Source organism: Helicoverpa zea, chromosome 19 (assembly GCF_022581195.2).
Source record: "Helicoverpa zea isolate HzStark_Cry1AcR chromosome 19, ilHelZeax1.1, whole genome shotgun sequence".
NCBI lineage: Eukaryota > Metazoa > Arthropoda > Insecta > Lepidoptera > Noctuidae > Helicoverpa > Helicoverpa zea.
Window position 1 is genome coordinate 489376 of NC_061470.1, and position 20940 is coordinate 510315.

Consider the following 20940-nt stretch of genomic DNA (forward strand, 5'->3'; position numbering starts at 1 on the left):
CACTCGCCACTTACTACGAGGCACCTACCCTCCGAGCGGGCTGCTAACCCTGCTCTAGCGACTCCACTCTGACCGGCCGATGAAGGCAAGCCAAGAGGCGGGAGACCTATCCCCCGTCATGCTTCACTCCGGCAGACCGGAGATGGGGGACAGTATACTCTCCCTGGAGCACTCGGGTATATAGCCCCGCGGGGTCGCTACTCCCCGCCATCCGCCTCAGATGCCCTGCGGGGCTTATTGTATGTACATATTATTATTATTTTAAACTAGCTGATCCCGCGAGCTTCGTATCGTTCAAACCTTCCCTGGACCTCTACAAACATTTTAAAACCAAAATTAGCTCAATCGGCCCAGCCGTTCGCGAGTTTTAATCAGACTAACGAACAACAATTCATTTTTATTTATATAGATAGATTACTCGATGACGATGAGCACATTATTATAAAAATCGGTACCTTATTGTGTATAAACTCGTAGCTGTAGATATGTAGGTATAGTTTGTAAGATAGGTATTATTGGCTGTGTAAGTGGTAAATTAATTTAAGATGGAAATACTGAATTTTGTAATTTATTGAATAAAAATAAACGAAACAATATAGTTTAATGAAAGTGCAGTTTTATTATGGTTTTATTCAACTCCAAATCAAAATATAACTTTAAAATGAATTTCAAACAAACCAGTGTTTCAATTTGAACTGTTTCTGCTATTATGTTTTACGTTTTCATCGCACACGTGAAATACTATCGGTCTATTTTTGAGCTATAATAAAAATGTAGTTAACTTCTTCGCTCTCTGCGTAATAATAATAATTCACCACTTGTGTGATATCCGAACGCGCCTTATTGACATTGACAGCGGACGTCAGTTGTCTGTCATCTCGTGCGTGACGTTTGTTCGTCTGATCACCACTCACCAGTTTATCAAGCTTCGCCAATATCTCGCAAATAGTTGTGATTGCAGGATCTGATCCTGCCAATATTGTGTTGTTAGGGTGCTAAAAGTGTGGTGAAGTGATGGGGAACCACCACAGTCACGAGACTAAGGTCGGTGGGGAGCAATCGGGCAGTGGCACCAGCACGCCGCGAGGCTCGCAGCGCGGCGCTGGCTCGCGCTCGGGCTCCGGCGGTGACTTGCAAGGCTTGGCGGAGGCCAAGGAGAAGGCGCCGCCGTCTATGGTGCCCGTGGAGAAGCTCGGCAAGGTGAGGATGCACTCGAGTGTGCGGTTAATTGGCGAGGGTCATCGTCAGGGTTACGTTGACGTTTCCTGTTGCTGTTTGTTTTGATTCGCGTTGATAACGATCGTATCGGTAAATCTCAGACGTTTGACAGATCGGGATTGGGTCGTCGACTGATTGAATCACGGAATGTTTTCAGAATATCAACGTGACTAATGTGTTAGTTGCTAAAGATTTGTAAATATGTATGATTGTAATGCGAGCGCTTTTTGGAGACGTCACGTATCATCGTAGTTAAGTGTTATTTATGAGTGCTAGATAAAGATGATTCATAAAGATTCTGCAAATGTTCTTTATCTAAAGCTGGTAGGTTTTCTTCAAACAAAAGAGAATGATCATGATCCTAACTAGGAATAAAAACGATTACACTTGGCAATGTACAAGGCTGTTTAGTGTTTGTATTGAAACAACAGAATGAATGTTGTCTATGACTTGTAAATATTGTACAAAGACTCCTGGTGAACTTGACCTTGGTCAACAGCCTCCTGAGGTTGTTGTTGTGACCTCAGGTGCCAAGGTTGTCTACAATTGTGGATTCATTTCAACTTTGCGAAATCATAATGATTTATGGCTAAGTAGAGTTTCTACTTAATATTGTAAAAAATGAATAAGTAAGTAGGTAATTATTTATTTATTTATATGCTTTGCTGTTTATTTTAAGTCATAAATTTACCCATGAGAAAATAAATCTTCTTATATAACTATGACATTAAATAACAATAAGTAGCTTGCCTTACCATTAAATATTAACTGCCATATTTTTTGGGAATAAAATGTTATTTCTTTATAAGTCAAAGTCAAAATAAAGACTATGAAAATTTCCAAACAGCGATAGATCCTATTAATAATTTGACAGTAAATCTATAAGATTTATGCTTGTGACCTCAATCAATGAGATGTAAGACAAGCCCCAGTGGAATGTTCCCGTCGCTCTATGATGTAAACTGTCAGTAATTGGCGCCCCAATCATAATTACATGCATTGAGTGTGAATATAGAGTGGCTTCAGCGGGCAGAATAACACAGAAGGTTTACCTATGTAAACAATAGTAATGTGAAAGATCTTAGGAAATCTTTTATCTTGAAGCCAATATATAAATTAATTAGCAACAAAACTTTTAAAATATCTTCTAAAATGTTAACGAAGGCAAAAGTAACTTTTTAGGTAAAGGAAAATATCCAGCTTCTGACTTAACATCAAAATATCCAGCTTCTGACTTAACATCAAAATATCCAGCTTCTGACTTAACATCAAAATATCCAGCTTCTGACTTAACATCAAAATATCCAGCTTCTGACTTAACATCAAAATATCCAGCTTCTGACTTAACATCAAAATATCCAGCTTCTGACTTAACATCAAAATATCCAGCTTCTGACTTAACATCAAAATATCCAGCTTCTGACTTAACATCAAAATATCCAGCTTCTGACTTAACATCAAAATATCCAGCTTCCGACTTAACATCAAAATATCCAGCTTCCGACTTAACATCAAAATATCCAGCTTCTGACTTAACATCAAAATATCCAGCTTCTGACTTAACATCAAAATATCCAGCTTCTGACTTAACATCAAAATATCCAGCTTCTGACTTAACATCAAAATATCCAGCTTCTGACTTAACATCAAAATATCCAGCTTCTGACTTAACATCAAAATATCCAGCTTCTGACTTAACATCAAAATATCCAGCTTCTGACTTAACATCAAAATATCCAGCTTCTGACTTAACATCAAAATATCCAGCTTCTGACTTAACATCAAAATATCCAGCTTCCGACTTAACATCAAAATATCCAGCTTCCGACTTAACATCAAAATATCCAGCTTCTGACTTAACATCAAAATATCCAGCTTCTGACTTAACATCAAAATATCCAGCTTCTGACTTAACATCAAAATATCCAGCTTCTGACTTAACATCAAAATATCCAGCTTCTGACTTAACATCAAAATATCCAGCTTCTGACTTAACATCAAAATCAGCTCAAGATAGTTTCCCTTTAAAAGTAATAGAACTACAGGCACACAATAAATCCAACAGTCAGTCAATCTTAGAACACCCCACATATTTGCCACGGGCCAAAAACTTAAAATCTAAAGCATCTGCTGTATGCAATCAAAAATGCGTTTTTTTGGCAATTAATGAAAATCTTAAGAACACTCAGTGATCAGGGACATATCAAATGAGGTTGATGAATATTGCAATTTATTTATTAAGATCATGTCTAGAATGCCTGTGCCCCGGTAGCAGGAAGGTGTGCTAAATGACATCTAATTTATCACAACAGAGCAAATAGACACATCCTGTACCAGATGTGTTGAATATTTCTGTCTTGCAGACCATTAATATAATTACTGTAGTGGTCTTAGTACAATGAGAATTATTTGAAATTAACTACTGAAAGTTTATGAGACGTTTCTTGTACTTCTGACTTCCAGTTTATTGAGCATTTAGTAGCTGTGTTGTGGATGGAAATTAAACTTTTTGATTAGGACAAATATCATGTTTGATGTCAGTGTTGCAATATTTTTTGTAATATGTATAAGACAACTTATATTGCATCTATGTAGAAAGTTACTAAAATTGTTATATTTTATGAGGCTTAATTTTAGGGTTCCCTACTCATTTAGCCACGCATTTAGCAGACAATTCTAATCTTCCCGGATGAATACATATGTAAGTTAATGTGGGTAAATGTCATAACAAGCACGAAATCAGATAATTAAAGAAGATTGGCCACTATTGCCAGTTCGCAACCCAAAACACGACGTCTTACCTGTGACCGTAATATTAGCACGCATTACTGCCGGCTATCATGTGACGGTATCACATGACGGCCGACCGCCGACTCCAATTGATACAGATGCACTAATTGTCGGCGACGCTGTCACGCAGCTAATTACTTTATCGATTATTTACATTCAATCGATTAATTTGTATAAGGAACTTAGTACGACGTGAAGTCTGTCTTTGCAAATGAATCGAAGATATTTAGCTTCGTTGCTGTAAGGAACTCATATAGCATAGCTAGCTGTTTCGAATAATGTGGAAGTTACCCTTTCTGTTTGAGGTGGTAAATCATCAAAGGACGGAAAGCGAGCCACTCATTACCTACGGCGGACGCAAGTCGTCTTTTGACACCTGACGCTCATGGTGTCACTCACTACTACCGGAGCTTCCGGGATGAGATGAAAACTATTTCAAAGCGTTTGAGCGTCTTCATGACGTAAAACTCGCAATAGTCCCGCGTTGTTCGCTACTTTAGCAGGTAATGGCCCAATAGCCTAAGAAAACCTGTTCTTTTTGATCCACCACTACACACAGTTCTTACCTACTACGACGCATTAACGCTCAGTATTTACCAGGAATTCTTACCGCCTGCAGTTCTACTCAATAAGTTAAAGTATAGATGTGGTCAGGACCGCAGAAGGCTTATACAGCCGTTGTGAACATGTCACATACATCCTACACACGGAAATTATTCGTTTTCCTGCCGATTTTAGATCCAACAACAAAAAATCTGGACACGTAATCGATTTAATCGGAATCGTGTCCACTATTACCTGCCATCACTATGAAATATCTTAATGTTTGTTAATATCGAGTAATTCGGCCGTGACAATCTTATCAGGCGTGCGTCGATAGATAGCCGTGATTCCATGCCCTCGCGACTGCCACTCACCACTCTGTTTATGTGGATAAATAAATACATTGCGTAAACTATACTCATAATAGTGGCACTAAGAAAAACTTTTGTAATCCAAAGAGTTAAGCCGTAACTCCGAGGTATTTTCAAGTTAAAATAACCGCAGAATCTATATGTAAAACAATCGTTTGAAACAATACAAGTGATAAAATATATAAACAATACTGAACCTTTTTGCGTGTGTTTAATTTTTTAAATAATAGATAGCTGTGAATGACTGAGGAGTAATAAGTAGAAGTCTGCGTGACAATGGATCAGTGGCAGAGCTTGGTGAAGAACATGCGGTTCTCCATTGTGGGCATACAAGTGAGCAGGATCAAGAACAAGAAAACTGCCTCTCCTACGTGTAAAGTACGTATATTTGCTGAAGACAGGTAAACACAAGAAGCTCGAAAGGGCAACTGTGAAGCTAGGAACAGCAAAATACATAAACGAAGTCCCAGAAGTCAAATGAATTCGTTAAAATCTGTCGTGAATTCAGCTAATTTAATTCCTCCCATAGCTTTTTATAGCTAGAGGAAATGAAACGTCAATAAACACCAAATGTATAATATTCCGCGCAGACAGGTGGCGTAGGTGCGGCCTTATTGCTTTTGGGAAACTTTACTGTTTCAGCTAGGAATGATGACGTTATCACATAAACAGTATTACCAATCGCAGTAAATAATTTACGTCAGTAAAATCTCCATTTCCTCAATAGTATGAGAGAAGTTTTTGATCCGTATCAGAACATATTCAGGACTCCGTTGAGCTCATAAGTCCGTTTTTGGCAGATTTAAATAACAAAATTTTGATATTTTTGTTCAAAATTGCTGTCATTATTATGTTTATCAACTAAAAGCTATGATGGATGGCCCTTAATCGTTGTTAATGACTGATAGCGAACCGATATTTGCACATGCACTCACTTAGATAAAGCAATACCATTCAGCATTGATTTTCAGACTGTCTGTATTTCTAAATCTGTATAAAGAGGTCAACAAGCGAACATCCGCAGAATAAAGATGGAAGTAGGAAATGATAGTTTAACACAGTTGCTCCACAAAGTGGCTTTCTCCGCTCCAGCGGTGCACGTTTCCACGGTGTGACGTCGCAATCAGCTGACTAGCGCGTTTCCATTGTTTGACGTGACGCCACAACATAATCTAGTGTAAACCGAACGTGGCGTAGCGTGCACTTGACATAAATCACCAATATCACCATTAAGCTATTAAGACGCTCGGATTATAAACAGATTAGGCTGTATGGTAATGGCTATCGGTAATGTGGAATATAAAATGTTTATTTTTGGATTTACCAGCTGAACTGGAGCGCCATATGCTTTTATTTTATTACAAAAAGAATATACCTACATCTGAAGATGTTTACACACAGTAGCCTTGAGTGCGGTCGGATAGTGGTATCGCTAATAAAAATTGGATAACTCCTGTCCGTCTAGGACACTACACTCTCATTCTTCGTATTCTAATAAATTGAAGATATCGTCCCGTAAGAGCATTTCAATATTCATACACTGTATGTTCTTTTCTTGATGTAGATTTAATGTATGATTACAACCTGTGAATCATATTCCCCACTAAACAACCTCCTCGGCGTTACACATTTTAGCACATTTGGAGTTGTTGATCTTGCGCGGATATACCTAATTGTTTGTTTACGTATATACACGTTTGTGCGCAAGTTGCGTGTCAGTTTGTATTGCCTGTAAAATATATTAACGCTCTATTGAAATTTTGCACTATTTTAAAATACGAGCCGGATATATGATGTTTACCTTAGTATATTGTATATCTCCTTAAGTAAATATGGAATTTAGAGCGTCACTAAAACAGGAAAGAACCTTGATTGATAAGACTAAGTTATGCTTTGTGATCCTACTTTATTACGAAGGACGGCAATCCTCTTGTCCAATCTCTATTTAAATGAAAACTGTTTGTTGCAGTTGCTGGTGCAGAGGTCACAGAAAGAAGATGGAGTTAATGGTGTCACAGAGAAATCCTTCACAGTGAGTAACAAACGTATTCTACCTAGCGATGACAGAACACTGTAGTTCTATAAGTACCTTGTAGTAGGATAAGTAAATCAAGTGCCATTCAGAGTGTAGTTCCGAGCATATTACGCATTCCCTTTGCGCGACTCAAGCGATGTTCTAAAAAACCATCCACTTTGGCAAGAACCACTATATACACAATATACTTTCAAATGGGCTATGAGAGTGAAGGAATAATGAGTGCACCTGTGTCTGCGCAAATGCTTGTGCAGTGTGCAGTTGTGCACTACAATATGTCCTGCGCAGTTGGCTAATCTCCTTATATGACAACAGCCGCCATAGCCTTACTTTCAAGACCCCTTGTCGTATTGTTGCCTGACCCACAAACCTCTGGCTGTGATCTCCAGAAGTACCTGTTCCCGATGTACCCGGAGCTGGCGCGGCAGTTCTTCCGGCACATCCACCGCGCCGCTAAGTGCAAGAACAAGCACATCCCGCTCACCGCCTTCCGACAGCAGTGCGAGAAGATCCTTGCCATGCTCGACGACGCGCTCATCATCGAGACATATGTCAGGTAACCGATGCATAGCCAAATAATCGAAGGTATATATACTAGTCAAAACAAAATAAGGGCCACCATGTTTTTTTAGTATTCTTATTAAGTTATTAAGTTTGGGGGTGGGAAAATTATTGAATTTAATTAATTGATTAATTTTTAATGTAATTAACTTAAAATTAATGTTTGGAATAAAAAACAAACGTCAATGTTAATTTTTTTAATAAAATAATCATTTTTTCTTAAAATTATGCATGACAAAAAAGGGTTTTCTTAAAAAAGTAAGTTTTTTTTTAGTTTTTTTTTTTACTTTTATCAATACCGTGTATGGCCTCCCCTCTTCTGAACACATTCTTGAAGTCTGGATGGCATACTCTCAACCAGGTGTCGCACCGTTTCTTCTGGAATTTGTTCCCAGCTGGTTTTGAGCACATTAATGAGTTGTGCTTCGTTGTGCACAGGCTGATTTGTGTTCCGAACGCTTCTTTTCAACAAGTCCCACATGTGCTCAATTGGGTTAAGGTCCAGACTGTTGGCGGGCCACGGTAACACCTGTATACCAGCTTCGTCTAGAGCTTCCCTGGTGGCTCTAGCTGTATGAGCGCGGGCATTATCGTGCATTAATTTGAATTCCGCACCAATTCTTTGTGCGAATGGCACCACATAGGGTCTTATGACCTGCACAATGTATCGCTGAGCCGTTACTGTGCCTTCATTGAGAATTACAAGCTCTGTTCTACCAGAAAGTGAAATTCCCCCCCACACCATTACATTAGGACCCCCAAATCTGTCACTTTCATGGATGCAAGCATCTGAAAATCGCTCACCTTCTCGTCTCCAAACCCTAATACGACGATTATCACTGAAAAATTTCACTTTGGACTCGTCTGTGAATAATACCGTGCTCCAATCACTCATGTCCCATTGCTGGTACTGCCTTGCGAATGATAATCGGTTTGCACGATGCGCACTTGTCAATGGAATGCGTACTACGCGCCTCCTAGAGAATTGTTGATCTTCATGCAACCGATTTCTGATCGTTTGGTCACTAACGCGGGTACCCGTCGCCTGCCGCAAGCGGTTTTGTAAGGAGCGAGCGGTAACAAATCGCTCTCTGCGGGCAGTCAGGCGTATATAACGATCTTCCTGTGATGTGGTTGCTCGAATCCTGCCTGATCCTCGTCTCCTGGTGACACTCCCAGTCTCTTGAAATCGATTCCAAACATTCTGGATCGCACGTCTTGAAAAACCTAGCTGCAGAGCTACAGAACGCTGAGAATGGCCCTCCTGAATCAATGTGATGGCTCTAGTTGTGGTCTGCAGGTCCATATGTCTTCGAATCCTCGGCATTGTTCTCTCAAAATGTTAATTCACGCTTAAACTTAGCAAAGTTTGTCTAATCACGAAGCAATCCAAAGTTGAACTGACTCAAAAGTTAAAAAATAAAGTCTTAAAATAAGGTAAATTCAAGTGGTTAAACAAAACTAACACATTCTACCCACTTAAAAAAAAGATGCAAGTGGTATTGTCGCATTAGTGTTTGTTAACACTTTAGTGAACACCACAAAAAAGAATTAGCCACTTAGGATCGCTTTAAAATTATAAAATTGAGTGAGACTTCAAAATAATCAAGTGGCCCTTATTTTGTTTTGACTAGTATATCTAGAAAATCTAGAAAATAACAATAATTCAGAGACATTGTGCAGACACAATTTCTCTGAATTATTGCTCAATATGGAAATATCAAAGACTAGCCGTTTTCCCGCGGTTTTACCCGCGTCCCGTGGTAACTACTGCCGGTACTGGGATAAAATATAGCCTATGTTACTCGTGGATAATGTAGCTTTCGAATGGTGAAAGAATTTTAAAAAACGGTACAGTAGTTTTTGAGCCTATTCATTACAACCAAACAAACAAACAAACAAAGTTTTCCTCTTTATAATATTAGTAAAGACTAGCTGACCCAACAAACTTCGTATCGTTTGCCTAAACCTTCTCTAGACCTCTACAAACATTTTAAAACCAAAATAATCCAAATCGGTCCAGCTATTCTCAAGTTTTAGTGAGACTAACGAATAGCAATTCATTTTTCTATACAAATGGGAATATTAAATATACCTGCCATTCATTTATAAGGTGGAATGAAGCTGACCACAGTGGGACCAGAGCAGAATTTGGTGCAAGATTTTTTACTCGGACAAACTTTGTAAAACTTTACATATATTAAGATGTAGGTAAATGCGTTAATAATAACAGTTGCAGATTAGAATCGCATGTATCCTATCAGAATTACGGAAACAAACATCCGCCATGACTCATCACTTAGCTACTTTGATGTCTAGACTTGTCGACTTTAAAGTACATACCTACACCTATTGCTAACTAAACCAACTAGGTAAATCATTTATAGAAATAATGTACAGTCTTTACATTTATCAGTTTTGCGTATAAAAACGTACACCTGTCTATTGATGTCCAACGTTACACCGTCTGCATTGTGCCTCAACATCTGTCAAATGGTTAAACTTACAACAATTGCCTTCAGTTGCTTTTGTTTCGCTTCATTCACTCTTGAAGACAATACGACACAAATAACTGCAAGGTCGTTATATCAGATTCGGTTTAGTTCGATATTTGTTCACTTTACAAGACAACAATGCCTTTTGCAAAAATTTTGGAATTCGCTGTCGCAAAAGAACAGACTGACCAGGTTGAAGAGGCTTACCTGGCTAGGACTAGGAAATTCGCCATGGCTAGTATAAAAAATTGACACACTAACATTAGGAGAACCCTAACGGGTCTCACTTGTCTTGACAGCAGAAACTAATGAAGTTTGAAGAGTATCAAAAACACGTAATGTTATACACGACAATTTATGCAGAAATAACAGATCCTCACATACATAAATCATGGCCTATATTAAGGCCGCTACGTAACATAAAATAAGAAAAAACAATGAGTAACAGCGAAAAGACGCCCTTATTTGTAAGCCTATTTATTACATGGGCGTGCTCATAACGCTCACTACGGTAGATCCGCCACAAAGGTTTTAAAACTATTAGTTCAAGTGTCCGTTCCGTTTGTCAGGATGTTCGCTGCGGAGACGGACGACAACATGGTGATGCCGGAGGGGCTGCGCAGCCTGCTGTACACCAGCTACAAGCTCTCCATGGACCACTACCCCGAGGGCCCGCAGACCTGTCTCATGGTGAGGTCACATCATTACAAATACTACTAACCAATAGTGTTTCCTCCTTCATATCATACATCTTTTTATCATCTATCTGTCCACTATGTCAAATGTCGATCCCCAATTATATTCAACCCTCTCTTTTTCTCTCCAATTTCTTCGGTGAATGCCAACATCACCTTTTCAACTGCAGTCCAATTGCCTCAACTCTTCTGTCTGATGTTTTCTCCTATACATTTAACCAACCCTGTTATTCCATTCCTGTTATATGAGCTTGCATTACTTTGAGGTGTTATGTGATACTATAATAGAAGTGAATGTATGCAGATCAACAAGACGCTATCGTCGGTGGTGAACGGGTGCTTCAACAACAAGGACATGCACAGCGTCGGCTTCGTGGTGCGCTGGCTCGAGGAGCACTGCCACAGGCTCATATTCCCTGTACATAGGTGAGGTATTTAGTTGCTTTTTGCATTGCAAATATATAATTTATTACAGGTACAGAAATTGGATGTATCAGGCATTTTTTAAACTAATTCACAAGTATATTATTGCAAGTTTTTTCATCCGCAACATTGCAAACCATGTGGCAGCACGTGTGACTTCATCTGTCAAATGAGAAGATAAAAAAAATAATTGGTGGATGTATCCCTACTAATATTATAAATGCGAAAGTAACTATGTCACTCACTTGTGTCCTGCAGCCAACATTTCAGTAGATGAACTTACCACTCGAGGAGACTATAAGTCGTACAAAATTGGTGTTACCGATGTGTTCTACGATATACTTTATTCTGCTGACGTCTGGCCAGTAAATGCAAAAATAAAGCCATGGATTAACTACAGAAAACGTATTTCCAATACTAAGACTAACGATACAGCAAACATGTCATCGGGTCAGCCACTGCCCTTTCGTCAACCAACAGCCTCACAGCAAATCTAAGAATGTTCAAATTATTAGTATTCTCTACCAGAATGTCCGCGGTTTAAAAACTAAGCTTCCTATATGGCGTAACAACCTCGCCTTATTTGAACACAACCTGGTTGCTGCTACTGAAACATTTCTTGATCCTTCGGTAGTGGACTCAGAACTGGAAACAGATGATTGGAACGTCATGCGTCGGGACAGAAACGCGCCCGGTGGTGGAGTTTTACTAGCAGCACGAACTCCTCTTGTACTTCACAGGAGAATGGAGTACGAAACCGACTGTGGCGAGGATTTGTGGGCATCCTTCACCTGGCACGGTCGTTCATATCTTGTGTGTACTGTGTACATCAAACCCAGCGCTAGTGACGCGGAATATATGCGTTGGTTTTGTAAAACTGAAAGTTTCCTGAACAATTTCAAAGGCTTTGTAGTTATAATGGGTGATCTCAATTTAAAAAGTGCTTCAATAAATGTCACTAACTACTACTGCTACTTTTTATCATTCTGTTCACTGGTAGAAAAAAATGCAATTTTAAATCAGCACGGTGGAATGCTGGATGTAGTACTAGTTCGGGAAGGCTCTCATGGGGTATGTGTTTCTAGTACGGATGGCATTGTTCAACCTGATGCATACCACCCTCCGTTGGAAATGGAGGTAAGAATAGAATCAGCTCATTATTCAGATGCAATAGAACCAAGTAACATAAATCCCGCGAAAGACTGGAATTTCAACAAATGTGACTACGACCAACTCTATTTGTTATTATCTGAAGTTTCTTGGGACCTGGTATTGCAGGCTACTAATGTCTCTGATGCTGTCAATGTCTTCTATGATATAATTTACGACATTTTTAATAGCTGTATGCCTAAAAAACGCCGCTCAAAGACCTCCAATAGAAGGTACCCTGTATGGTTCACATCCGATATAATTAATGACACCAAACATAAAATGACATTGCATACAATCTGGAAGCGCTCCAAATGTCATGATGACTATAAAACTTATTCAAATTTAAGAAATTCCTTAAATAGTAGGGTTGCGGATGCTTATCGTTCATACGTTAGACGTATTGAAAATAATATTAAACTCAATCCACGTGAATTCTGGCGACATATCAGTAGCTTACGGTCTAAGGGTGGGTTTGAACCTCAAGTGAACTACCGTGGTGAAAGTTTCACAGGTGCAGCTGCAGCTGAGGCTTTTGCAAAATTTTTCGCAAGTGTGTTTTTGACAGATGTACCTCGGTTAAATGCTGATACTGCGAATAGTTTTGATGTTAATCACAACAGCAACTACGTCAATATTTTCCACATTACCTCGGAGGATGTTATTAATGGAATAGATAAATTAAAGACAAGTAGTTCTATTGGCCCGGATTGTATACCAGCCCAGCTTCTCAAGTATCTAAAACACTCATTCGTCTCACCTTTGTGTCACATTTTCAACTTATCCTTAAATAGCGGACTGTATCCTCTACAATGGAAAGTCTCTCGTGTAACACCTATACCTAAAACTTCTAACAAACTGTCTGTAGAGGAATATCGGCCCATTGCTATATTATCTTCACCAGCCAAAATATTTGAAAATGTCCTTCATAAGTTAATTTACTCTCAAGTAGAAAAATATCTCAGTAATGCCCAGCATGGATTTAGACGTAAGAGATCCGTGGAGACAAACTTACTAACCCTAACTGAATTTATCTCTGTACAGTTAGACGAGAGAAAGCAGGTAGATGTGCTGTATTTCGATTTCCAAAAAGCTTTTGATCGGGTTAATAATGATATCCTGCTTTTAAAGCTTAGCACCATGGGCTTTTCTCCTAACTTGCTTCGGTTACTGGCCGACTACCTTCGTGATCGCCAGCAATTTGTTCGGTTGGGGATGTATGACTCGTGTGCCTATCATACTCGTTCTGGCGTAAGTCAGGGCTCAATCCTTGGACCATTGTTATTTCTCATTATGATTAATGATCTGCCATCTGTTCTCAAACATGTTAAATGCCTCCTCTACGCAGATGACCTCAAACTATACGCTAGTGTCAGCACTATATCAGATTGTGAAGCCATTCAGAGGGATATAGATGCTATATATGAATGGGGAGTTACAAATAAGATGACATTCAATCCCACTAAATGCTATGTCATGTCTTTCGGTCGCATGCGGCACCCAATAGACTTCAAATATACAATAAATGGCACTGTTATAATAAGATCGACCACCGTGAAAGACTTGGGTGTCGTGTTTGATCGGAAGCTGACATTCCATGACCATATTTCTACTGTTGCTAAAGACTCGTTTAGGCGACTGGGGTTCGTTCTAAGAAACGCACGAGATTTTCAAAACGCGCATGTCGTGCGGCTCTTATTCTCGACGCTTGTCAGAAGCAAATTAGAAGCGAGCTCTTGTGTTTGGAACCCGTATGAAGCCAAATATATACTAATGCTTGAAAAAGTCCAAAAGGCATTTTTGCGGTTCTTTTATAAATTTCGGTCTGGATATTATCCATATTTATATCCAACCAAATTTCTTGTTGGACATCTAGGATTTAATATGTTGCAAACTAGAAGAGCCTATGACCAGCTGAGCATCATGCTTAAAATATGTAGAGGGATAACAGATGCCCCTGATCTGCACAATGAGCTGATTCGTCTCTACGTCCCTAATAAGTACCTCCGAGGTCGAAAACACCGTCTACTTGCCGCACCTACAAGTCGCACAGTGGCCCGCGCCTCATCACCGGTTCCCCGTGCTCTAACTATGCTCAACGACCTCATGGAAGCTGAACCGAACTGTGATTTATTCGCTGATGATTTTAAAATAATAATGTGTTTTTGTCTTAGCCTATGTGAACGTGTTTAATTTGTGTAGTCTAATTTAAATTGTATATTTACCTTTTGTTGTGTTTTTAATATTTTATTCTGTAATATTATTAAGTTTTATTTTTATTATTTTATAACAATATGTTCTTTTGTTTTTCTTTTCGTTTTTTTTTGTTTATGTTAATGTAATTGGTGTGTAAACCGTTTTAACATAATAAATAAATGTCTGTTTGTTATGCTTTCACGTCTAAACCATTGAACTGATTTTAATAACATTTGGTACAGAGATAGAGTTGACCTTAAGAAAGAACATGTTCGCGACAGACGCATCCGTGCGCCGCGAGTGCAAAATCATAATGCCTGAGTGTTCGTGTATGCGCGTTACTATTTATACTCTAACAATTTTGTGATGAGGGTAATGAGCAAAAAGTGCCTTGAGCCGCGCCAAGGTATGTTTTTTACGTGCACCCTCCTTCTAAATAGTTATAGAATTGTGTTCAGATTTTGATAGTGATTTAATCTGTAAATTATAGTGTTTTTTGATAGCAAATTGTAATAGTTTTGTAGCGGTAACCTTAACCTACATAATTGTGTATAATAAACATAATAGTTCTGCCGTTTAAGGCCTGATTTGCCTATGTAAACATTTCTCGATAGCAAAAATCCTAGACTTTCATTAGTGAAATAGTGTTTAACTGAAAGCCTAGGTCTCAGTGTATAGAAAACAACTTAATTTATAGAAATATTGTTAATAGTTTAAGTTATAGAACAATAAATAATGTCTGTGTTTTGACTTTCATTTTCACATGCAAATTAACAATACTAGGGCTTAGGTCACATTGTTAGGATTACTATCGCCAGATAGCCCATGAAATGCCCTAACCCACACTGCCTTCCGTATCGAGATAACCCCCATAGTTTGTTTTTTATTTCGAGATAATCTTCATACAAGGGCTGGTTTCACATAGTTTTCATAGTTTATTCGGTTATAGTGTTTCAGCCCTGAAGATATGCAGGGTGTGTATAGCATAGTTCGGTGGCGCACTTCATGGGGGGTCTGACGCTATGTGTCCCATGATGCTCTCATGTACCATAGATGTGTAATATTGCTGTAAAATTGAAAGGTCAATAAAACTGAGGTTGGTCGGAGGGACGAGAAATCGAGGCGCTCGTTACGGTAAAGTTTCGAGCTCATTCGGTGCGCAAGCGCCGCCATACAATCGTAGTCATCGGTATAGATATTTAATAGTGCAAATAGTAAATAGTGAAAAAGTAAATAGTGTAATAGTAGTATACAGTAGTGCGTCGAAGCTCGTCCCTTCAAGACTCCTGAAAAATATATGAAGACTTATTATTTCGCCGGCATTCCTGAACCCACAGTAGCAGGGCGTACTAAAACCAGTCTAAACGTATTCTTGTTTCTGATATTCCTGTTTCTCGCCACATCGTAAATACAGTCCACTCGCCCAGACGTCCACGAACCAGCGACCGACGGGGCGTCAACGTCTCGAAGCCACCCATAGTACCTGCTTCTGAGCTACGTCCGTCCCGCACAGAACATAAGATAGTTTTTATCCCGGATTCTTGAAGAATTCTCTTGGAAACGCGGTATAAGCGAACACTACGCGGGCGAAGCCGCGGGCGGAAGCTAGTTAGCTATATTTTATAAAGGCATTCAAGATCTTCTTTTCAGCCCATATAACAAATATGTTTTTTTCTACTCCCTACTTAGATACTGCGTCCACATGCTAGCCACCCGTCACCGGGACATCGAAGCCTCAGTAGAATCGAGCGGCTCCGGCGCCGGCCTGGAACTAGGGACTCCGGTCCTGGAGCGTGGCAACTGGGCAGCTGGGAGTGCCCTGCTCCCAGTGTCCGTGGCGTGGCTGCTGGCGGGCACGGCGCCGGCGCTGTACTCGCGGCCGGTGGCGGCGCCGGGCGCGGGGCTGGCGTCGGCGGCGTGGCTGGCGCGGCTGGTGTGCGCGGTGCCGTCGCACTGGGTGCCACTCTATGCTTCCAGGGATCATGGCTTAGGGGCGAACCGGTTCTTGCATCATACGCTGGCGTATAGGTATGTGGGTGGAGTTGGTTGTAGTTTTTCTTTTGTTTTTTTTTTAATTGATTTGATATTTTTGCACTAATTCAACATATTATTTGTATGATTGTGACCAATATTTCCTCATCTCCCCATGTTTAATATAAACTGCTCTGTAGGTAATATTTTTGCATTTAACCTTCTAAAAATGCATCATGTTCCTCCGGGGACACTAACTTTTGAATGGGAATCACAGAAATTTAAACTTATAACGCCAGAAGACTTACAATTTTCCTTGCTAATAGCTTGGTAATTGTCATTATATTCTCTTGTCCTTCAGAGGTCCGACGCTGGTGCTGGTACAAGCCGGCACCCTGGTGGTGGTGATATGCGCGGCGGCGGAGTGGCGCGAGACGCACCAGTACTGGGGCTCGCAGGACTGCGCCCTGCTGCAGCTCATGCCCACGTCAGTATGCCCTGAAGATAGATCCAAGGGTTGACAAGCTCATAGGATACTGTCTTCGGAATTTTTATATAAACTTCTTAGGGTCCGTCTCGGAAAGCAGAGCCAATTCTTAACACATTGAAAATTGAGTATTTAGTATTTGAAGTAAGGTTTATTTTTGCATGCGCTCTTCTTTTGTCATTAAGAATGCTCGAATGCATTCGGTGTGAAATAATAAGAGGTATCGTGTATTTTTTCTTGACGTTTGGCTCCGATTGCATGCTTTTTAATGCTCGCGCAGCCGATCAGCTCCGGTCTGTGTGAAAAGAAAAATGCACGCCGATGCTAACCGACCAGGTCTATCTGAACGGACTCTTAGTGTGCTGATGCGCAAAGAGTATGGCGCAATATTTTATGATCCAAAGAATAAATTGCTTACCTAGGAGTTACATCCCCTTTAGTTAAGTAACAATAACACATCATGCTTTCAAATTGTACACTTAAAAAATATTGGTCTCACTACAAAAACTTAAACATGTGTCAAACACTTGTCTAAAAAAGTGTGGCTGCATAATGTTTTAGCCTCAATAATCTTATGTCACAACTACTATTTTTATGGCAAAATGTTCAATACAAGCTTTCTAATGTGCAGGTTCGCTGTGGTAGAGAAGGCGCCGAAGATGTTGTACCTGAACACGTGCATCCGCGGGTACCCCAAGGGGCTCCGCGCGGGCTCGGACCCGCGCAAGCCGCTGCTCAGCATACCGGAGGACTTCGACTCGCTCGTCTTCAAGGGGGTCCCCTACGAGCTGCAGTCTATTGAGGTAACAAAACTTATTTAATGACACAGGAACTTGTCACAAAGCATTTATTAAAAAAATATCTAAAAAACAGCACTTTTCGAACGTCAAAATTAGGTTAGTTAAAACCTTATGAACATTATGGAACACAATAAATGAATATGAAATTACATGATACAGCCCCCAAAGACACCCGCCCTTTAACATTTTCTACGTGTTTTTATTGGGAAGAAGTGTCAGTTTTGGCTGTAACCAAATTACTCAATTGCCTCCTTAGCTTAATATAGGTGTATACTGTTTTATTTCAAAAGTTAGATCTATTTCTGCCCATCATAAAGTAAACAAGTTGAAAAACCTATTTGTAAATTCATATTCTCTTATTAAATTCATAATTAAACCATGTATTTATGTTGTAGTTTACGTATATAAAACGGATGTAATATTTGAGCAGCCGTTAAATAGTCTTGAGACTGAAAGGCTTACATGTATAATCATCGGCAAGGATATTGAGCCCTGACCTTCACCTGCGCCGGAGCGATTTATTGCCTTAAGTGTACAGTGCGCAAAGTGATCCCCACTCTTCCGCCGAGAGCTCATTATCCGTGCCGATATATATATGGCTAAGGCTTACATGTGTATGTCCGCAGGTGTGGGGCTGCGGCGACACGGCGTCGCGGGAGACGCAGCTGGAGATCAAGAAGTGGCAGGTCAAGGAGGCCGAGCGACAACGACATGTACGTGCACTTTATACTTCCAAGCATTGGACACATAACAACCAAGTTTTATAAATTCAGTTCGGAAACTAGTTATACTTGAAATGCGCTTCTAAAATTCATGTTTCTACTCCACGGTGTACGGAACTACGGACGACTCGCGCTTCACTCGTTTTATTTTACCCTGGCGTAGCAAAACGCCATTTCAACTTTAATTCAATTTCAAAATCTTTATTGCAAACTTAGTAAGTAGGTATAAAAGCATCCTACCACTAAGTACGTGCTTAAAACTTAGTTGCCTGTTAAGGCATTGCAATATATGTACATATATTTTTTTTATGTTTGTTTTATAAATAAACCAACTTCAATTTATATCGATATAGCTACACCATATTTTCACATCACCAATCTAGTTCTCAAATTATATTTTTCAACTTCTAGGTGAAGCTGTCGGCTGCCGACTGGATCGAGCATCCCGACAGATACCTCCTGGAGCTGGCCGGTCGGCCGCAGTACAACAACTCGGCCAGCTAGTGATGTCACTCTCGGCCAACTAGTGATGTCACATACTCGGCCAGCTAGTGATGTCACACACTCGATAGTTAGTGATGTCACCTCGACACAGTGCTAGTGACGCGCCTTAAACCTCGGACTATACTTGTAACCACTTATATGTCGGTAACTCATTATTAAGGCATACGGTGGTATAGCCCAAGTGACTAGTGATGTACACTGCGGTATCGATAGTCGCAAGTGTTGAACGCTTTACTACGTAAGTAGCGCACAAATGTGCCGTCTATCATATCATACATTTGCTATTGTTTTTCGACCTTTCTATCGATTTTTATTCAGAATGTCTAATTTATAGGGCCCAAATTATCCCTTGAAATCATGTCTTATTTGTGCACTTTTCAACAATGTGCTTTAGGAAATTAAAGCCACAGGACCTAGTGGATCTATCCTACTATATATTTATGTTTAGCGGTGCTTCAAAACTTGTGTGAATTGTTTGTGAATCGAAAATGCACAGTCAAGTCGTTTATTGCACTTCTATGTTACAATCTTCGACACGTACTTATTGTTCGTACTTAAACCTTATTTATTTCACCTCTGTATCTATCAACTTAGTAATTTAAAAACTTTAATTCTTATTATTTAACATTGTCTCGCTTGTTTCCTCGAAACTAATAAATCTTTGCTAAATAAAAACCTTTTTACAGAAAATCATAATGTTGCTCAAAGAAAATTATATTTTCGTATGAAATCATTGCTTCATTTATATGTAATGTATCAGGCTGGGAGCCGAGGCGATTTTGAAGTGCCTTTTTCATATTTTATCAGTTTTTCAACGAAATCTAAAACAGGATTGATTTATCAGATTGAATTCGGCCTTAAAAATGTAGTAGTCTTATATTTTATGATAAGCCTTGCCTGATAGAAGAAAAATATTTTTATTGTAACACATGAATTATATAACAAGTTATTATATATTGAACTCATAATATTTGTATTTATAATTAAGTATGGGTTTGTATTCAAAGCCTAAACATTTTGATATTGAAGCTCACTAATATTATATCGTTATTATAAAGTACCTACAAGTTGCTTTTAACATGAAAATGAATTTGCTCATTCAACAGTCATCTACATAAGGCCTTTTAGATACAGATGCATTTTACTGTATGATACCAAATAATATAACTAACTGGTAGAATGAAAACATGTTTGATAATGAATAGAGCACGAGGTCATTAAGAAGCATTTGACGCAAGCTTCATATTAGTTGTATATCGTTCCTATTGTATAAGCCATATTCGCGAGTCACTTAGGATCTATGTAATTCTCATAAACGGTGTTTTGTTATATTATAAATGGACCAAAATGTTAAAATAATATTGTATTTAAATGTAAGCAGCCAGTTTACGTGTAAATGTAATATGTTGGCGTGAAACTAATCGCGATCTCAACTGTTTGGCGGAATACAAGATGGCCGCCACGAATAATCGTATTTTTTATGTTTTTGAAAATTATTGACGAGATCTTATAAGTTTAGTATGAATTTAGGCGTAAACCCGTTTTGTCATTATAACGAAGCAGTGAAAAATAGTAACACGAACAGCAAAGTTATTCTAATTTAAAGATTTTTCTCGATCGAAAAATCTCGATTAAAATTCGCTGTCGTTATTGATATTATAAGAGATCGCGAGTAACATATGATCGTGTTCAGTATAACAAGCTGTATTGCTATTTACATTGTTAAGGTTTATTGTTTTATGTTAGACATCACAGGCATTAGCTTGACGTAACACGCAGTCAGTAACATGCGCTTTGTAATTGTAATATAGGTGCTATTGAATGCTTTGTAGATAGGTAAGAATTTTGTGTATTATAAATGTAAATTATATTAATAAATGAAATATTTTATTATGGTCTGGTTTTGTTTTCTAAGAATAATGTGTCCTGCGTTTTTATCTTCCCTTACAACCTCTGTGGTGTTGTCCATATTCTTGAAGC

The 20940-nt window shown here is 39.1% G+C and overlaps 1 protein-coding gene across 2 annotated transcripts; it reads left to right on the plus strand.

Moving 5' to 3' along the window:
- Positions 1–864: 864 nt before the first annotated feature.
- LOC124639422 lies at positions 865–20853 on the plus strand. Of its 2 annotated transcripts, none has more exons than XM_047176778.1 (10): positions 865–1200; positions 6892–6954; positions 7347–7513; positions 10583–10703; positions 11013–11134; positions 16166–16504; positions 16809–16934; positions 17566–17737; positions 18361–18447; positions 18868–20853. In XM_047176778.1, the coding sequence occupies exons 1-10, from the start codon at positions 1015–1017 to the stop codon at positions 18958–18960; spliced, it is 1476 nt and encodes a 491-aa protein (XP_047032734.1). In that variant the 5' UTR covers positions 865–1014; the 3' UTR covers positions 18961–20853. The 2 variants fall into 2 exon arrangements, with proteins under 2 accessions (XP_047032734.1, XP_047032735.1); XM_047176779.1 differs by lacking the exon at positions 865–1200 and adding an exon at positions 4885–5300.
- The last annotated feature ends 87 nt before the right edge of the window (positions 20854–20940 follow it).

Coding starts and splice junctions, on each gene's coding strand:
- LOC124639422 (XM_047176778.1), top strand. CDS start 1,015: ATGGGGAACCACCACAGTCACGAGACTAAGGTCGGTGGGGAGCAATCG. Junction 10,704..11,012: donor GCCCGCAGACCTGTCTCATG/GTGAGGTCACAT, acceptor GAATGTATGCAG/ATCAACAAGACGCTATCGTC. Junction 18,448..18,867: donor AGGCCGAGCGACAACGACAT/GTACGTGCACTT, acceptor TTCAACTTCTAG/GTGAAGCTGTCGGCTGCCGA.